General features: G+C 46.5%; 1 protein-coding gene across 1 annotated transcript in view; it reads left to right on the plus strand.

The window, feature by feature from the left end:
• The window catches only part of LOC8035469 (23 kDa integral membrane protein), a 35,848-nt gene extending 18,421 nt beyond the window's left edge, over positions 1 to 17,427 (plus strand). The window contains exons 3-7 of the mRNA XM_040214038.2: positions 2,015 to 2,095; positions 7,191 to 7,304; positions 8,157 to 8,267; positions 8,790 to 8,873; positions 17,225 to 17,427. Of these exons, the coding sequence (XP_040069972.1) occupies positions 2,015 to 2,095; positions 7,191 to 7,304; positions 8,157 to 8,267; positions 8,790 to 8,873; positions 17,225 to 17,308 (474 nt within the window). The 3' untranslated portion in view covers positions 17,309 to 17,427. The remainder of the gene's footprint in view (positions 1 to 2,014; positions 2,096 to 7,190; positions 7,305 to 8,156; positions 8,268 to 8,789; positions 8,874 to 17,224) is intronic.
• Positions 17,428 to 17,867: the final 440 nt, after the last annotated feature.

Raw genomic sequence — 17,867 nt, forward strand, 5'->3', positions numbered from 1 at the left:
CAGTCTGACTTACAAGTTAACTCATGGCTAGATCACCGAGCTCTGATTGGTTCCGATTGAAGGATAGTGGTTAGACCTCAAGGCAGCTTCCTTTGAGGTCTATACCCACTATCATTCAATCAGAGCCAATCACAGCTCGGCATTCTGACGTCACCACAACCCCTGCAAAAGAAGCAGACGAACTTGCGCTCCGCATAGGGCGCGACTTATTAAGTTCACGCTCCTTGCTTCGTGATTGGTTCTTCGGCTTCTTTGTCGGCTAATGCTGCAATCTGATTGGTTGCGGAGCGATAATGCGATGCACGGGACTCGCAACTCAAGTCTCTGACGTCACGTCACTGCGGTGGCGCTGCTGTCGACAGTGCGCATGCGCAGATGCTTCGCCTCGGGTGAATCTGGTTTCTGCGCATGAACAGTGCCCGCATTCGGTGTGGGCAAACCCGGGCTTGTTTGTAAACATTGTGTTGGTCTATAGACTTGACTACGTGGACATGAACCTCGAAGTCCGCAGGTCCGAAGAACTGGTATTCGTTGGCCTGGATTTCTACAACTAACTGCGTGGACATGAGCCTCGTGCACGTCTACTCTGTAAAATGTGGCTATGGGTCGAGTGTCCATGCTCACAAATTGACAAAATTAAGCAATCCGACTCTCAATGTATACCAAGCAGAAAAAGCATAAAGTGTGAGTTCTTATCGGTTTTAGAAAGAAGCTGTGTCGTGCTCCTATAAGCAGTATGGCAATGCCTTGAGGGCCACACGATGATGTCGGAGCTGTCATCATGGCTATACTGATCATGTCAGTTAAACTCCAAAGACTATACATAGGGTGTCTAAAATACCTAGGCTCGATCCAAAAGGGACCGCGAAAATTGGCGCCTGTACGTAGCAATCTAAATTTTTCGTCAAATGTGTATTTTATAGGCCGGTTTTATCATGCAAAAATTACAAAACGTAGCTCCCTCTCTGTAAAAAATAGGGCCAAAAAACTTTCCAGTGTCAACGGCAAATGGTGACGCAGACGACCGAGTCGAATGGCGCGGCGCTTTCGGCGCATGTATTGATAGGTGGCGTCGGGAGCAGAGTCGGAATAAGCACCCTACGTCGGAAGGTGTAGTCGATCAGCGAAAGAAAGCAGACGACACGCAGACTAAATCCGTTGGCGCCGTCGTTATGCATGCAACCACGTTTTCTTTTATTTTTGTTACTTCAAGTTTTGCTATCATTGTCCGCGTTCATTTTTAAACCAGAGTTACATTACAAAAATATTACGTTCGTTTTAACAGACCATGGTCGTCGCGAGTAGTCTCGATAAAGAGGTGGCGCCATCTATCAATACGTGCCCCAAACGCGCCCCGCCACACCACTCAGTCGTCTGCGTCGCCGTCCGCCGTTGACCCTGGCAAGTTTTTTGGCCCTATTTTTTACGGAAAGAGAGCTACGCTATGTAATTTTACAAGATAAAACCGCCCTATGAAATACACCTTTCACGAAAAGTTTAGGCTGCTAGTGCAGGCGCCAATTTTTACGGCCCATTTTAGATCGAGCCTGGGTATTTCCAACACTCTATATATATATATATATACCACTTGGACACCTACAGTGCATGCAGTGCCAGTTGGCTGTTCGAAATATACAATTAGTTTTTTTTTTAGAATTAGAAGTGTTGGGATCATTTTTTCGCCCGCTCTGTTCTTAACTCAGAAGAGCGATCTTTAAAATTATATCGCGTCGCACTGTGAGGGGAGATGGGTGTAACATTGCGATCTAATGACTTGAAAGTCAAACTGCAAAGTGGCGTAAAAAGTGTTCGGGAGATGTAAGAGGGGAGGGGGGGTTAAATTGTTTATTAGAAACGTTTAAAACGTCCCCGAAACGCGACGTTCTGATACGTATACGTATCAGAACGTCGCGCTCTTCTTGTGCAAAGTACAGATCCGGCGTTTTCTTGCATAGAAAAGAGTGATTTATTTCGCCCAGCTAAACAAACACCGCCAATGCCTGTTTTTACGCAGTACTTCGGGGTCCTGCTGGTGATCCTCGTCTTCGAGATCGTCGCCATCGCCCTCGCCTTCTCTTTCGTGAGCAGTTTGTCGGTAAGAGACGCCGGACAGCACAATTGTGGAAAGCGCACAAGGTCAACACTGCCTAGATAGAATACCGTAGTGCTGATTTCTTTACATCACCTACTCATCGAGGCCAAGTGCGAGTCACATATTGAACACGAACAGTTTTCAGCTGGTGCTCCAATGCTGACTAATTGAACTTGAGTTCCAGCCGAGCTCTGACGCAGCACTCGAGTTCAGCATGTGCCCGCGCTGGCCCTCAATTGGTGACGTATGAAACTCAGCACTACGACTGTGTGTCTGGAAGATGTTGGCAAGGTCCAGGTATACACACGGAGAAGGAAAGGTCTCCTCCTCTATCTTTTTTTTTCTCTCTCTCTCTGAACAGAAGAGCCTGTTGAAATGTTGTTGCTACTCTGGAACAGCCTCCAGATGTTTAAAATGGATCCACGAAACTTGTTTACTTTAACGAATTGTTCACTTTAATAAAGTAGGGAGTTGATATCATTACTTGTTTGCACTTGCTAATTCGTTTTCTTTTCTTTTCATTTTTTTTTCTTTTTGCAAGAAAATAAGTTAAATTAAGGAGGATAAAATCTGACTCGTTCTCTCGTTCTCCCCCGAACAACAGTCATGTGTGCGTGACGATCGCACTGTGCCATTGAAGACACATCGGTATCTGATAAAAAAAGTGAAAGCCGTTTACAACTTCCTGTAACACCGAATTAGAGCGCAGCTCTTGAGGAGGAAGGGGGAAGTGTACTGGGGGGGGGGGGGGGGGTGAAGTGACCTGGGGGGGGTCACGTGACGATGCCGATGATGTCATCAGTGACGTCACTGACGACGTCATCAGTGACGATGACGATGCGGACTCCGATGACGTCATCAGCGACGATGACGATCAGGATGTCGGTGACGTCATCAGTGACGTCACTCTCATGACGTCATCCGTGATGATGACGATGACGATGCGGATGCCGGTGACGTCATCAGTGACGTCACTGATGACGTCATCAGTGATGACGATGCGGATGCCGGTGAGGTCATCAGTGACGTCACTAATTACATCATCAGTGATGATGACGATGCGGATGCCGGTGACGTCATCAGTGACGATGACGTCATCGGGGAGGTCACGTGACCCTGGGGTGGTCACGTGACCTCGGGGAGGTGTCACGTGACTTCGGGGGGTCACGTGACCCTGGGGGAGGGGTTGCGTGACCTCTGGGGGTCACGTGACCTTGTGGTGGCCTTGGGGGTCACGTGACCTTGGGGGTCGCGTGACCTTGTGGTGACCTTGGTTACGCCGACGCCGCTCAAGCCGGGAAGGGGCCCCTAAGAGCTGCGCTCTAAAAAGAATGTATTAGCTCTTGTCAGTGAATAATTCCTTTTGTAGAGCACTGTGTAGGTAGATAAGCTAAGCTAGAACACGGCCGGACTGAAGCGCGCGCTCTCTTCTCTTCTTACGGCCTTTGCAATCGCCCGGTAGTCAATGGCATTTTTTCTCCGTATGTAGTTCATTTGCTTGCCGCCAGGGGCGCAACCACCTCACCCCACTTCACCCCACTCGGAGAGTCCCTTCGAGCTGCTTTGCGCTGGTGTTCGAGCTTCGTAGGTTGTTGTTTTGGCAACGGTTCCTCGGTATACTTCTGATTAACCATGCAAAGACGGTGACGGACAAAAACGAAAAATCAGCTGGATATGTGCACAAGCCCTCAAGGAAGCATTTTAGGCTGTAATATGCACTGTGCGAAAATTGTACAGACTACTACATCCTCGTCTAGAGCAACTAAACGACTTCATGAGCGGCCTATGAAATGATGATGCAGACCACGGCAATAGGTAGATTGGGCCTGCTTACATTTCACGAGAGTGTACGAATTATTTATCATTTAAAGTTCCTCCACTTAAAAGGAGTACATCTCCTCCTGTTCTTGAGTTGCAACAGAAGTCGTGGAGGTAAAAACGAGTATAGTTTTTCCGCAACCTCATTGACTGTTTCTACTTACTACTTTTTACTCCCGAATCTCTCGCAGATGTGCGTCAAGTATTCACCGTTTTGGGCTTATCAGAAGCGCATTAGATAGTGGCTGAGGGTCTAAACGTAAGGATCAGGTGTCAAAGTCTATAAAAATCTTGGCCGCAAGTTGCGACAGTGTTGAGATACACTGTCAGACGCGCTTTGTGCAAACGACAAAGGGTAGCCCAGGAGTGAGGTGACAGCGCCCGCCGCGAATTGCGGCGGGAGGTGGCGATTGCCCCAATGGACTTCTTCCAAAACCGACGTGCCCCAATGCGGCGAAATACCACGCAATGCACGCTGGGAACTAGTAGGCCACTTAGTTTCGGTTTCGAGTGAGCAGGTTCATCTCGTGTTATCACGCCGCGACCGAACGCGCTCATTGCGTTTTCGATTATCTGACTTTTTACGAATGCACTATACACTCATTCTCGAGCGATGGAAAACGAAGACCGGGGCACTTTCCTTGGTTCCCTAAACACTGGATATTGTGCGTGCGTATGCAAACGTAGTAAGACGTGGCTTAGTCACCTCACCCCACGAGTGCATCTTTGAGCTCAATGTCAGTAATCCTGTCTAGTACCAGTGAACTACAACTGAAATTTGGTCACCTTGAGCCCTACACGTATTTTGCTTGCCAAACGTCCGCCTCTTGTTACTTCATTAAGCGAAAAGCAAGCCGCATCTTCACAGGATTATCACAGTTGAGCCCAGCGTTGGCGCATGAACTTTTAAGGAAACGCAATAAATTCTACCTCACTGCTGCACAAAAGTTACTATGATGTCTTCCTCGTGTCATCACATATCTCACACTCAAATTTTATGCTGATAGAAGATTAAGTTTGCGCAAACACTGAGATCGGCTTGCTACGACGGAGGCCCTAACAAGCGTCCCCTACTCCTCGATAAGCCTTTTTTGGACGAGCTTTCCCTGTCGCCCAAGATCTGTGCCTGAACGGTGTATCTGAAATTATCTCGGCATACTCAGACAGGAAGAAAGCAAACATATAGCAAATATTATAGCCATTAGCAACCGTCAAATGCGCTTTGAATAATTTCGTTCGTTTGGCCGCATAAAAGTTCGTGCCCGTCCGGCGCACTTTCGGCGAAGGGTGCGACATTCTTCACACAAGTGCTCGACTTTTGCTTTCTTAAAACGGTTTGTATATGCTAATGGTGCCTATATGATTGCAGGATAACTTATGCGCATACGCGATGTTGAATATTAGTGGAATGCAAGCAGGTGGAAACTTCACTTCGTGCAGTGCTCCGGAGCAGTACAAATAAGAGATGAGAAGTGTGTTCAAATGGAGCTTTTCAATAGCGCCTCCGAGTTTTACCTCGCGTACCTATGGACGCACGAAACAAACTTCCTGATCAACATTACTAATGTAAAGGCTCGAGCTCGATGTATGCATACTTATTGGTTGCTACAGCTTGCTGATTTGCACATAAGCAAGATTCCCGAGCTCCGCAGCGCCGAAATTCCCAGCATTGGCTCGTCCACATACCTCAAAACGCTAACAGAAAGGCTCAAGCACAAAAATGCAACAAGCATCCATTAAAACATGCTATACGTCTCGGGCTTGTGCTAAAGCTTCGAGGTCTGGCCATTTAGGTTAGTTTAGAGACCACAAATGACGCTCTCGAGACCAGAAAGCATGAGATAACGGCCGTTAATAATCCACGCTCTGTCTGTGACCTCTAGTCAACATGTTGATCGAAACCGAAACCACACCACTCTCCTCCCTGGCCAACTAGTTCCCAGAGTGCAACGCGCGCCGTGTTGCATGCAGGGCTTTATGGAAGTAGTCTATTGCAAAGGCCGTAAGAAGAGAAAGAGAGCGCGCGCTTCCAGACTCCAGTCCGGCCGTGGCTAGGAGGAGGCTGTAGAATCTCCAAAAGTTGCAGAATACAAAAAAGAAAAAACGAGACCGTGTTTTTGCGGTGCTTCGCTGCAGATTACGTCGAAATGCGATAGCATTGCTTGTCTTCTTTAAGACCTTTTGCTTGCCTATGCCTTGGCAAACTTCGCTCTCTTCATCGTCGTCTTTGTGGCACGTCGAGTACGGTCAGACTCAGAATGTCGCCGCTTCTGTTCAGTGCGCTCCTTCCTCCTGCGAGGCAATGAAGACTGCGGCACATCCAGTGAGTGCCTCGTTTCGCAGAGCCACGTATGCGCAAAATAAGGAGAGGAGAACAGCACATGTACTTCACCCCCCGCCACCCGCGCATGTGCGCGATGAGGAGGAGAGAACAGCACATCTACCTCACTCCCATGCTCATCTGTACTGGTTTCAATGGGACGACCGGAATTTTCCAGGAAGGGCTAAACATACCAAAAATCATTGCTGACATAGCAGCCCAAATATTAGACCAGAATTTTTCTTTTTTTTTTTTCGAGAAGTTATTGAATTTACAATTTTGGTCCTCATCACGGTTTTCAATGTGAGTCTCTACTGGCAACAATGAACGCCAGCACCATGCAGGGGTTCCCTTTTTGGACTGTAGAATTTTTCCCCAGCTTATTACAAGCATGCAGTTTCATGGTGTCAAATGAATGCTTTAGAAGCTCGCTCAAGCACTCGCGCAGCACCACGAAACAAATGCTTGGCATAGTCCATTTTTTAGACTGCTCGCTCGACCTGCAAGCCCGCCTGCCACTGACGTCGCGGTACTGAAAGGCGCGGATATATTTGAATAATGGTTTTGGAATTTTTTTTTCTTTTTTTTTTTTTTTGACGATTTTACAATAAATATTTTGAATTTCGCGATACTAAATAGCACGCCGGTAAAAGGAAAAACCGGGGATTCAGAAAATAAGCTAAAAAAATGGCCGCAGTAACCCCTCCCCTTTAAAGAAATGCTACTACATTTAAAATGGTAAAACAAAACCTGCAACCAATAGAAACCTCCGGTACCATAGAGGCCGCAGAAAATTCGTGACCAGTATGACGTCGTAATGACGTCATATGATTAAAACCAAAAAAGATGATCAAGTTTTAGTTTTTAACCCGCTTCCCATTTCCTATAGCCGCTCATGTTTCCAATTGGTTGCCAATGAAAAAAGAAGTGAACTTGGAAGAGCCGCTCTTCTCCTCGCAGATGGAACAATCGCTGAACGACCACTTCGTAGACGTCATTTCCGGAGGACGCAGGGAAAAGGAGCCATGGAAGCAGGAAGAGGACTTGAACGTCATCTACTTCGTGCAAGGCCAGGTATAGGTCCCGTCTTTCCACATATTTGCACGAGATGCTCCCCATGCACCCATATCAATTCCTTCCCTCACTCAGGGTTTCAAGGGTAGCACCACGTAGTACTACAGGGGCTCCCCGAAAAAAAAAAAAAGAAGAAATACATTTACACTTTTTTTTTTTTTACCGGAGAAGTAAAATACGAATCGCCTAACGCTCAGTCTCCGCCAAAACGTAGCACCAGCGGTTCGGTCCAGATGCCCAGGTTTCAGAGCCTATTGTTATCTTATGCAAAAGTTATAAGCGATTTTCGAAAATATTCAATGGGAAAATGGTGGTCGACGGAGATGAACGACGTGAGCGCAGGGAAGAGTCTCCATGCGTTCTCACCTGAAAGCTTTAAGAAATCCCTTATCACCTTTGAATATAGACAACGGATAGTTCTAAAATTTCGCCATGTGGTTCGGTCCGCTAGCGCTACCTTTGAGCGGAGACGAAACACTCGGTGCCGCGTAGATTTATTATTTCGGTGAGCAACATCGTAAATATTTTTCTTTTATATTAGACACTTTGTATAAAGTATAAACCATAGTATACGTTACCCACCTGGTGAGTGTTGTAACCAGGTGCTAGGAGCCTAGGACATCATCAGAAGACAACCCTGTCTTCTTTTTATCTAGCTCCTCGGATGTCTTTTGTCTAAAATAAAGAATGTGATACATCAGTTTCAGCATTATTGGGAACAAGCTGCAGGGTCGATTTCAACTTGGCGTTTCCTCCGGCAGTGCAGGCCGTTCCACCAAAAGTGTTTTGGTGGCACAGAACCCGCCGAAGCTTGAGGCATCCTCTAACCGCCCTGCTCTGGTATCCCCACAGCTGCGCTGCTGTGGAGGCAAAGGACCCGAGGACTACGCTGAACGACACCTGCCCATACCACCGAGTTGCTACGACAACTACGACACGCAAAGAACGTACATCTACCAGCGGGTACATAGGCCTCCATATTTGAGTGTTCACTTCTGTATAATCCTATACATGGCTTGCACCTGTCGCCATCGAATCATGTTGATGGTCATACTTGTTCTTGCCAAGAAAAAGATCGCCTAGCTTAGACATTCGGTCACTTTAATGAAGATGCAATAGCACTAATACGCAGTTACTACCCAGCTACACAGTGTTAGAGCACCGCTTACCCCCCTCCCCAACCCCGCGTGGCACAACACCATTGGTCGCGCGCGCTACGACGTCACACCAACAGTTACCAACAGTTGCTGACCATCTATGTCTCTTATGGTTTAAAGGTCACAGCAGCCTCCATTAGGGTGTGGTCTTGCTGCTGCGCGCGTACCTTATATCTGCAGCATACGTCTCGCACCGCGTTTTTTTCTCCTCAACAAGAACAGGTCGGAATGACCCCCAGTGTGGTGCAATGACGTCAAGGGTGCAAGCCATGCATGCACAGCACTCAGACGGCGCTCTAGCTGATTGTAATTATTGTTGACAACGCAGGGCTGCGTCGCAGCGCTCAAGGAGTACGTCCGGAAGAACGGGCTCAGCATTGGCCTCGTCAACTTATTCGGCGTTTTCGCTGAGGTGCGTTACAACACTGTTCCCGCTGGCCGATATGTGGCCCCAGAGACCTTTTTCTCATAACCTCAAACCAGCCAGTTACTGACGTACCCTCGACCTGGTACATTTTTAGATTGCCCGCTGACACAGGGTACGCAACCGCCAAGGGTATGGGCGAAAAGGCTTAAAAACGGACGTCGTGCATGAGTTAGTTCCGAGTGCTCCTTTTTACCGTGGTGCAATTTCCGAAAATCTACGGTTGTCTGGCTACCACCGCGTGGTCATCGCATGGATCAATAATTTTAAAAAGCATAAGAACAATAACAGAAAGTGTGCCATGAGCACAAGAAGCTGCTGCGCGAGTGTGGCTGCAATGTTATCGAGCTTCGCATTTTCCCCAAAAATCCTTATTTATGAAGTTAATCGATTGCGAGCTTGAATCGCGAGAGATTCGTATCAGACTCAGTGTCACGTTTAAGCTCACGACCACTTCGTCTACGACAAGAGGACCGATTTTAATTCCCGGCGCAGGTGGTCCAATTAGGTTATCACTGCAAGCCCCATGGTATCTGAAAGGTATGAAAAAGTCTACATGCCACCACTCAAGATGGAGCTATCAAATGCCGAGAGCTTACCTGCATAGACTACATTAAACTGCTCATATATACTTCGCTGTGGAAACTCAATCAAAACACCCCACCGTCTTCGTCCTCGTTCTCTAGAGGAGGCAAGAGTAGCCAGCTGGATTCAACTAGAGCACTATATAGCTCCTACGGAGCAGAGTAGCGCAATCCTTTGAACCCCGTGTTTTGCCGACAACATGGCCGACGGAGCGGCTCGGCGCGAGTCACGTGGTACTCAGGGTTCCAGGAGGCGGCCCGCCCTATGGGAGAATACATGGAGATCGATACAACACGGCTGATTAAAAAATGAACGGCGAGTTCACACTTTTCAAAACTAGTCTGCCGTGAAGTTAGTAAAGCACTAAACACTTTATAAAAGTTTTAATAATATCGGATGCGTGTGCAAATTTTAAGAAGGCAATTTCCAAGGTAATGGCGTTTGAAGCAGACGATTTTTGCTCGCAGCGGAGGTGGGCTTTTCGGGTTGGCCGGAGCGGGTCACGTGAATGGTGTGACGTCGCCGTGTCGTCTGCTGCATGATGCCGCTCAAGCAATTTTTTAAAACAAGTCAGGTCCTTGCGGGGCACAAAACTTAGCGCAAATTATTCTAAAATGTTCCATTATTATGTTAAAAACAATTGCCACTCCGTACACCCCCACAATACTGAAGGAACAGCGATTGTCTCACGTTCTCCATGCATTTCTGACCGCAGTTGGAACCTCCGGGCGTTCGCCGCTAGTCGCCGAGAGGCGGCGTTCTAGATTGCGCTACTCTGCTCCGAAGGAGCTATTAGCCCCGAGAGCGAACACAAGCGTCGCTGCGGTCGCCGCGCCCTGATTGGGTGAGGTGTACCGTGACGTCAGGGCGAGTACCCCGCTCCGCGATCTCGCATCGGGTCGCTTCCCAGCACCGGTTCCCTGGTTTGGCGTTGTGTGCCGCAAGCTCTTCGAGGAGCCGGACTTCGTTTACCCGGTGTACAAGACGTTGAGTTAGGCCGATATTAACGTGCTTCAGTATATTTTAGAAGCCTGCTTGTCCCTTTTACCTTTAAAATTGGGTTACAAATCCCGAAAACTATCGGCGGAGGCAATTACGCCGATGAACCTCCCCGTCCGTCCACACGACGCAAGGCAATCTTGAGAGGGGTCGGTGAAGCGGTGACGCAAGTGTTTCAGACGCTGGAATTCTGTTCCTTGCAAGTTCATGATTTAGGACGATATTACATCCCGCTTTCAAGGCATCTGAAGCGGCCTCTATATCATGGGCCTTTCGGTGGTCGGCAAATTAGCTCGCGACCCCGACTCTGCGCTGGCACTCTGCATGCGCTGGTTCGCAGATGTTTTAAAGGCCCTGCGTCTGATGATCTTTGAAGTGCTCATGGAACAGGGTTGTTTTACATAAATGTAGCTTCTTCTTGAATTAATTATATAGTTTATACGCGTATGCAGGCATATTTCTTAGAGGATTCACTATTACCGGAAATTACCTTGTATGGTAGCAGCAAAAACGGCCGAATTTCCCCCAGTTGCTTCTATGATATGTAGTAAACTGCCCAAAATATGCACAGCAATAGTGCCGTAATTTGGAATGTTTATACTTTTTCCTGACATTCTTTATTCCAGCCTTTGGTATTCGGTAAATACACCGTTTAGTCTGAATTGTCATTTCCATTTAAGAGTCACTGCCGCAGGTCCTCAAAAGCTTCCTCAGCCTCCAAACTCCCTGCAACTGGACTCTCTGACAACAGAGGAATACAGGAGTAAAAGCAAGCATTCGAACGTCTGTCCAGTGGTAGATGCAGCACTGGTAGCAGAAAATGTGGAACCTGTGAAGGGCGACAGTCAGTGCGTGAAAAAAGCTTCTGGTACTTTAGCTTCAGGCAAATTCGATTTAAGTAAAATCTCAATTTTAGGGCTTAATGGTCTAATAACGAGCTAGACACCTTAACTTACGTTTGTTATATATTACTTGAGGATTGATATAAACAAGTCCACAGATACCACCCGTGTAGTCCATTGAAATACTATCCGAATCCAGCAAAGGTCAAGTGCGAGCAATGTATATAATAAATGTTCCTTGTTTGTTTTTTTACTTTGCCCCTGCACTTGGGCTGTCTTACTTGTGATTCTCTCCCCATGGCCGAGACTGTATTTAGCACATTGCTCGAGCAGCATGCAGCTTTTCTGCTTCGGCGATCTTGTTTAAAGACAGAGATACAAAAAAAAAATAGTCTACATAATTTGCCTCATTCGGACCATCAGCAGCGTTCATTGTGCGAGATGTAAATCTGTAGTGATGCCCCTGCAATTGTGGCCATATTCCTTTATTTTCACATACCAGCTGTGGTTCATGCGTTGCCTGGCCTGTCAGCCATGCTTAAAATGTTCGTTGAAGTTTCGCCTGTAGCTACAGGCCATACTTCAATAAAGGCATATATAAAAATTTACACTTCCTACGAAAAACACGCCGAAAAAAATTAAATAGAAACGAGCGCGCCGACAGCTAGCGTTGTCACAGCCTCCACAGGGCGAGCGGGGCGAGTCGGGGAAAAATTCTCTCCTCGCCGTGACGTCACCCCGGTTCACCGTAAGGGGGCGCCACGCGAACTTCTCGGGGCTAATATAGTGCTCTAGATTCAACCGCACAAGCTCCAACCAAGTTATTGCAGCCCACCATAGCCAAGTCTAGCCAAGTTCCCTTCATACCCACACCGTTGCCTACCCAGATAGCTGTGCTGCCAGAACTAGCCGGTATTTCTTTTTCTTAGCCGCTAGACGGCGTCGTCGGCGCCGCAATTCTCAAGATGGCGGCGCCGTTAAAGAAAAGGTCTATATAGTCGATGACAACTCAAGAAGGTAGGGCGAGGGAAAGGAAGGTGGGAGAAGAAGAGATGGACGCAACGCTTGCGAGGGGAGGAGGAAACCGCCCCCCCCGCGCCTGCGTTGCGTCCACTTCCTCCTCTCCCACCTTCCTTTTCCTCGCCCTACCTTTTTTAACCTGCAACATCCCTGGGCGCCGGCATCTTGCTGCTGGCGTAGATCGTTTGATAGCGAAGCCTTGCCAAGGTGTGCCCACGGTTGTCAGATGGATGTCCAAAAAAAAATTATTCACGGTGACAAGATTAGTTTTTGAAACGTGACTGCTTGCAAACGTGTATACCAGTCCAAGGGAACCCCTTACAAACAGAGAAGTTACAGTTATGCTTGTATGCTAAGCACGGTGGAAGCAAAACATTTGTGTTTCTTCCACCGTGATGCTAAGTAAGAGAACTTGCAATTATGCGTCTGTGCATAAGACTTGCAATTAATCTTGTGTACTAATTGAACTTGCAATTAAGAAGTAAGAAAACTTGTAATTATGTAAGAAAACTTGTAATTATGTAAAAAAAACTTGTAATTATGCTTCTGCACTAAAAAAATTTACAATTATTTTTATGCATGTGTGTTAGGTAAGGGAACTTGCAATTATGTGTGTACCAAGAAAACATGCAGTTATTCTTCTGTACTAAGTAAGAGAACTTGCACTTATGTTCGTGTACACGATAACCCGCAGTTACACTTGTGTCAGTAATAGAACATGCAATTACGCTTGTGTACTAAATAAAAGGGCTTGCAACTGTGTTTCTGAACTAAGTAAGCGAACTTGCAATTATGCTAATGTAATAATTAAGATAACTTTCTATTATATCTGTGCACTATGTAAGAGAAGTTGCAATTATACATGTAGGGAATAATATTCCTCTATTTTTCCGCGTATCCCACTCGGAACTGGATAGGACTACGATAATTAAGTTTGCCACATCCCAGCTCTTGCAGAACGACGCGGAGGCACAGATAAATAATTCCATCCTGGTAAAGTGGCAAAGTTGTTTTACAACAAACAAGCCAGGTTCCGAAGTTTTGAAGCGTTTCAGTTGAGGCTAATTTAAACCACCCTTTAAAACAGTGCAATGCTGCTGTTATTGCTGCAAAAATCACCCGCGTACTTTTTCTTTTTCATTTTTCACTTCTGCTCTCTAGAAACGCTTTTTACTTCGGTCAAAGCAGGAAGAGAGACAAAAACGACGGACGTGTTAACTTTACGAACCTAAGTACGATAGTAACATGCAGTGATTTCCCTAGACACCTGCTGAATGGGGGGGGGGGGGGGGGGGGGGGGGTACACCCCCTTTTCTATTCTCAATACCCCCTAACACCCCCCCCCCCTTTTTTTAGAGCGAGAGAGAAAAGGGAAAGGGCTACCGGCGCTTTCCCCCTTTCTGATTGTGTAGAAAGAGTGAAAGTCCCGGATGAGAGGCTTGGCCGGTGTTGGGCGTCTGCAGTGCCCCAACTTCGTTCGCGCTTTCTTCTACGTTTCAAACTTCCAAACCTAATTAGAGCCACGGGCTTCGATGGCAACAGTCCCCCGGTTATCGGGACACCATTGCTCGGTCATAGGGTGCACGAATAACGACAGAAAGCGTCGAATACTGCCCAAGGACCTCGTAGCTTGCATGGAATCCGGCGAGGCAAGTGCGGCTGCAATGTTTTGAAGCTCCACCGATTTCCGCATGACTGGAAATGATGAACCATTCATAATTTTTTGCTTGCAATAGGCGCATTTCAACGTAGCCGCTTTTAGTAATGAACAAGCAATACACGAAACGGGAACCTCAATTGACTTTTGTAAACACCCGGAGATATACTACAGATCGTTTTGCTGCGCTGCTTTTATCTTGCGTGTTCGTGTTCTTATATAATCATTGTGGATGAACGACGAAGACGTTCTGGACTTGCTTATATCGAACAGCAGAACACCTCAAAGCAGCCACGAATTATTTTACTATTTGATGCAATATTTTGAGTACTCACCTCCAATTTCTATCGCTAGCACGTTCGCTGCCGCTGTTCCCCCCGTCGCCACACTGGCGGATGCCATGACTCAAACAAAGAAACGTGCACACTGGGCTCGAAAACGCAGATCGCAACACACGAGACGTTCCTGCAGCGACTATAAAGCGCCTCAAAGCGCCTTAGTCAACGGAAACAACCCACCAGCGGCACTTCAAGGAGCGCTTTTGCCGGCTCTCTGGTATCGCGCAGGAGATCGCGATTAAAAAAAAAAAAAAAAAAAAAAAAAACAATAGAACTACGTTTTCAACAATTTCCAGCCTCACCCGGCGGCGGAAATGAGCCTTCAACTAAGTGTTGTAGATGATAAAATCGAGTCAGTCAGCACTGCAAATTATCACTATTAAGATAAATTCAGTTACGAAATTTTACAAGCTGAAACAGCAGTTATCATGAGAAAATTCGCACGCACATTGCGAGCGTACCCCATGTTCATCGGCGGTACAGCGTTCGGTGCGCGCTCCATTCACGAAATGTTCCGAGCGAAGTCGAGAGGATGGCGTTGAGGAGACGCCTTTTCGGTTCACGGACGCAATCCACTGCCGCCGGAGACAGGGGTCATGTGGAAAGCGATGGAGCTCAAAGACATTGCAGCCGCTCTCGTCTTGCCGGGTTTCTTGCAAGCTTCATGCCCTCGGACAGTATTCTATGCTTTCTGTTTTTATTTGTGCACCCTATGACCCAGCAATGGTGTCCCGATGACCGGGGGACTGTTGCCATCGAAGCCCGTGGCTCTAATTAACTTTGCAAGTTTAAAACAAAAAGAAAGCGCGAACGAAGTTGGGACACAGCAGACATTCAACACCGGCGAAGCCTCTCATCCGGGACTTTCACTCTTTCTACACAATCAGAAAGGGGGAAAGCGCCGGTAGCCCTTTCCACTTTTCTCTCTCGCCCTAATTTCAATTCCTGGGGAAACCTCTGGTAAGATCGTGTGCAGGGATGTGCAAAACAAGGATACAGAGTCGAGGCTTTGCATTGATTTCACTTGGCGCGAAGGAGTGGGTCGACCCTTTTCGACACCCCATCAAGTAATATCGGCGGTCGCCATTTTTTGGGCACGCGCAGCGCGTGATTTGAGCCGAGTCTTCGCCGAACGCTGACGCAGCGCTCGTGGCCAATACACGCTCAGGGCGCATGAGCAAACAGTGGCGGACTCCGGTAATTGGCGCAGCGGCCGCCAGATGGCGCGTACCTTTGAAATAGACGTATTGTGCAAACAAGATGACTTTAGTGAAGAGAGCCGGAAAGTATCCCCTTCCATGTAAATAAGCAACATTTCTATCATCGTCATTGTGCAAAGCAAGCATTCGCCTGTGCCTTTGACGGGTCGGCACACGGATTGTAAAATGCATAACAATTGCGATTTTCGTCAAAGCGTGGCAAATTTTATTCTTCGGTTCTCCGCGAATGGGGCACTGATGTGCATATAGTTTCATTTCCACCTCTATGCACCTTTTCAACAAGGGCGGAGCCATCTTGAATGTCGTCACTTCTGGCATGCGGTAAAACATCCTGTTGATCTCTCCATGCCGCTGGAAAGTGTTTATGAAAAATACGTTATTGTCCCTCACTTTTGTTTTACCTCACCTATATTTTCTCAAATATTCCAGATGGAAATGTTTGCATATTTTTTCGTCCCGCATACCAGATACGAAACTCCCGTGGAAACGGAAAACGTTTTAGGTGGTATTCACTGGCGACCCTAGTTGAACCTAGAGTCTAGTTGAACCCACTGTCGCAGAGCGCGCGAGCTCACGATGAGCTTCCGCGACGTGCAGTCCACACGTCCACAGCACCAAGACTGTAAGTCCTTTTGGAAGATAAGTGGGGTATCGTTCTGAGCATGCGCTGTGAACGCTGCACTCAAGTATGGCGCCCAGTGAATACCACCCAGGGATGGGCAAAATACATGCAAATATGTATCGAAATACAAATACAAAATACTTTGTACAAAATTTATTTAATTACAAATCTAATTACATTTCCAAAAAAGCATTTAAATACAAGATACAAATACAACCAAGTGCATTTCGTCTCCTCCAAATACTTTTCCAAATACATTCCTCAAAATTTGCGTCAGCGACTTCAGGGCACCTGCAACGGGTTTCTGGGTATCTCATTTTAATTTTGCATCGCACACTCGGGAGTTAGTGTTCGAGGCTCTAATAAAGTAATAGAAATATAATCACAAAAAAGAAATGTAATCAGCTTGGACGTAATAGGTGAAAAAAGTACAGAGCTTCAAGCAGCTTTTTTTGGCGATTATATTTTGGTATAGACCAACAAAGAACCGAGACGACCATGACGCGCAGCACTAGCTAGAGAAATCGTTATTGTTGCAACTCGGACCAGTTACGAAAATCTCGACGCTTCGCGCATTTAGAATGTTCCAGGCAAAAATATGAATGGAAATCAGGCTGGAAAGCATCACAAGTTGTCGCAGGCACTTATTTAGCCAGTCTGCCTGTGAACGTCGATTTTATCACTATTCTTGCCCTGGACTAGCACCGTTATCACAAAGTCACTAAACGCTTGTGCTTGATTGAGAGACATTGCATTAGGTGCAGAGCGTAGTTTTCTTCCTGCTCTGGACAGTGACAATAAATTTGAGAGCGTATTTTCGCCCACAAAATTCTATTTAATTACAATTGTATTTGAAATACCCACGTTTTAGTATTTAAATACACACGTCAAATACATTAGCCAATTTGTAATTAAATACAAATGCAAAATACACAAAGTATTTGAAATACGTATTTCAAATACTTGTATTTTAAATATTGCCCATCCCTGACTACAGTTTCATCCCCAGCCGCTGTTTCATTGTGTAAATCATGTTTGCCTAAACTTCCGTTTCAGATCGCCGCTATGGTCGGCGCCTGTATGCTCATGCAACACTTCAAGAGCGCAAAGAAGGCTGGCAAGAACACCACCCAAGCCTAGCCAGATATCCGCCGCCGCGGTGACACTGCCATTACGTTTTCTTTCTTTTCTGCGCCCGCATTTCATTAATCCGTTCATCGCATTTCAAAAGATAATTGTAATAAAATGTTGCTCCATTCTGTTTCGACGTCATCGTTCGTCTCCAGAATTTTAGGTAGAAGGCACTGCTGATCCGTTCTTTGGAAAAGTGACTTGCTGTCGTGTGAATGGACGTTTTCAGGTAAGAGGGTGCACGACTGTACGCGTTGCGATGTACAGTATACACCATAGAAGTGGTATACAAAGGAGGCTGTCCTCACATTAGGGTGGTAAGAGTACCTAAAAATACTGGTAGGTCGCGTACAGTTTGAGTACGGCTCATTTTTATTCGAAACCGATTAAACGTTTCCCAGAACGACAGGGAAATTCCACATCAATCCCAACCTCCACCGTAAGTATACTTGCGTACATCTGAATTTCTAAGTGTTTCTAAAAAAAATCGATAGCAATTATCTATTTTCGTTAAGCTTATAAAATGGATGTTTTTTCGACTGTTAATTTTAACATAAAACCATATTAT

Source organism: Ixodes scapularis, unplaced genomic scaffold (genome assembly GCF_016920785.2).
Source record: "Ixodes scapularis isolate PalLabHiFi unplaced genomic scaffold, ASM1692078v2 ptg000783l_1__unscaffolded, whole genome shotgun sequence".
In the NCBI taxonomy this organism is placed as follows: Eukaryota; Metazoa; Arthropoda; class Arachnida; order Ixodida; family Ixodidae; genus Ixodes; species Ixodes scapularis.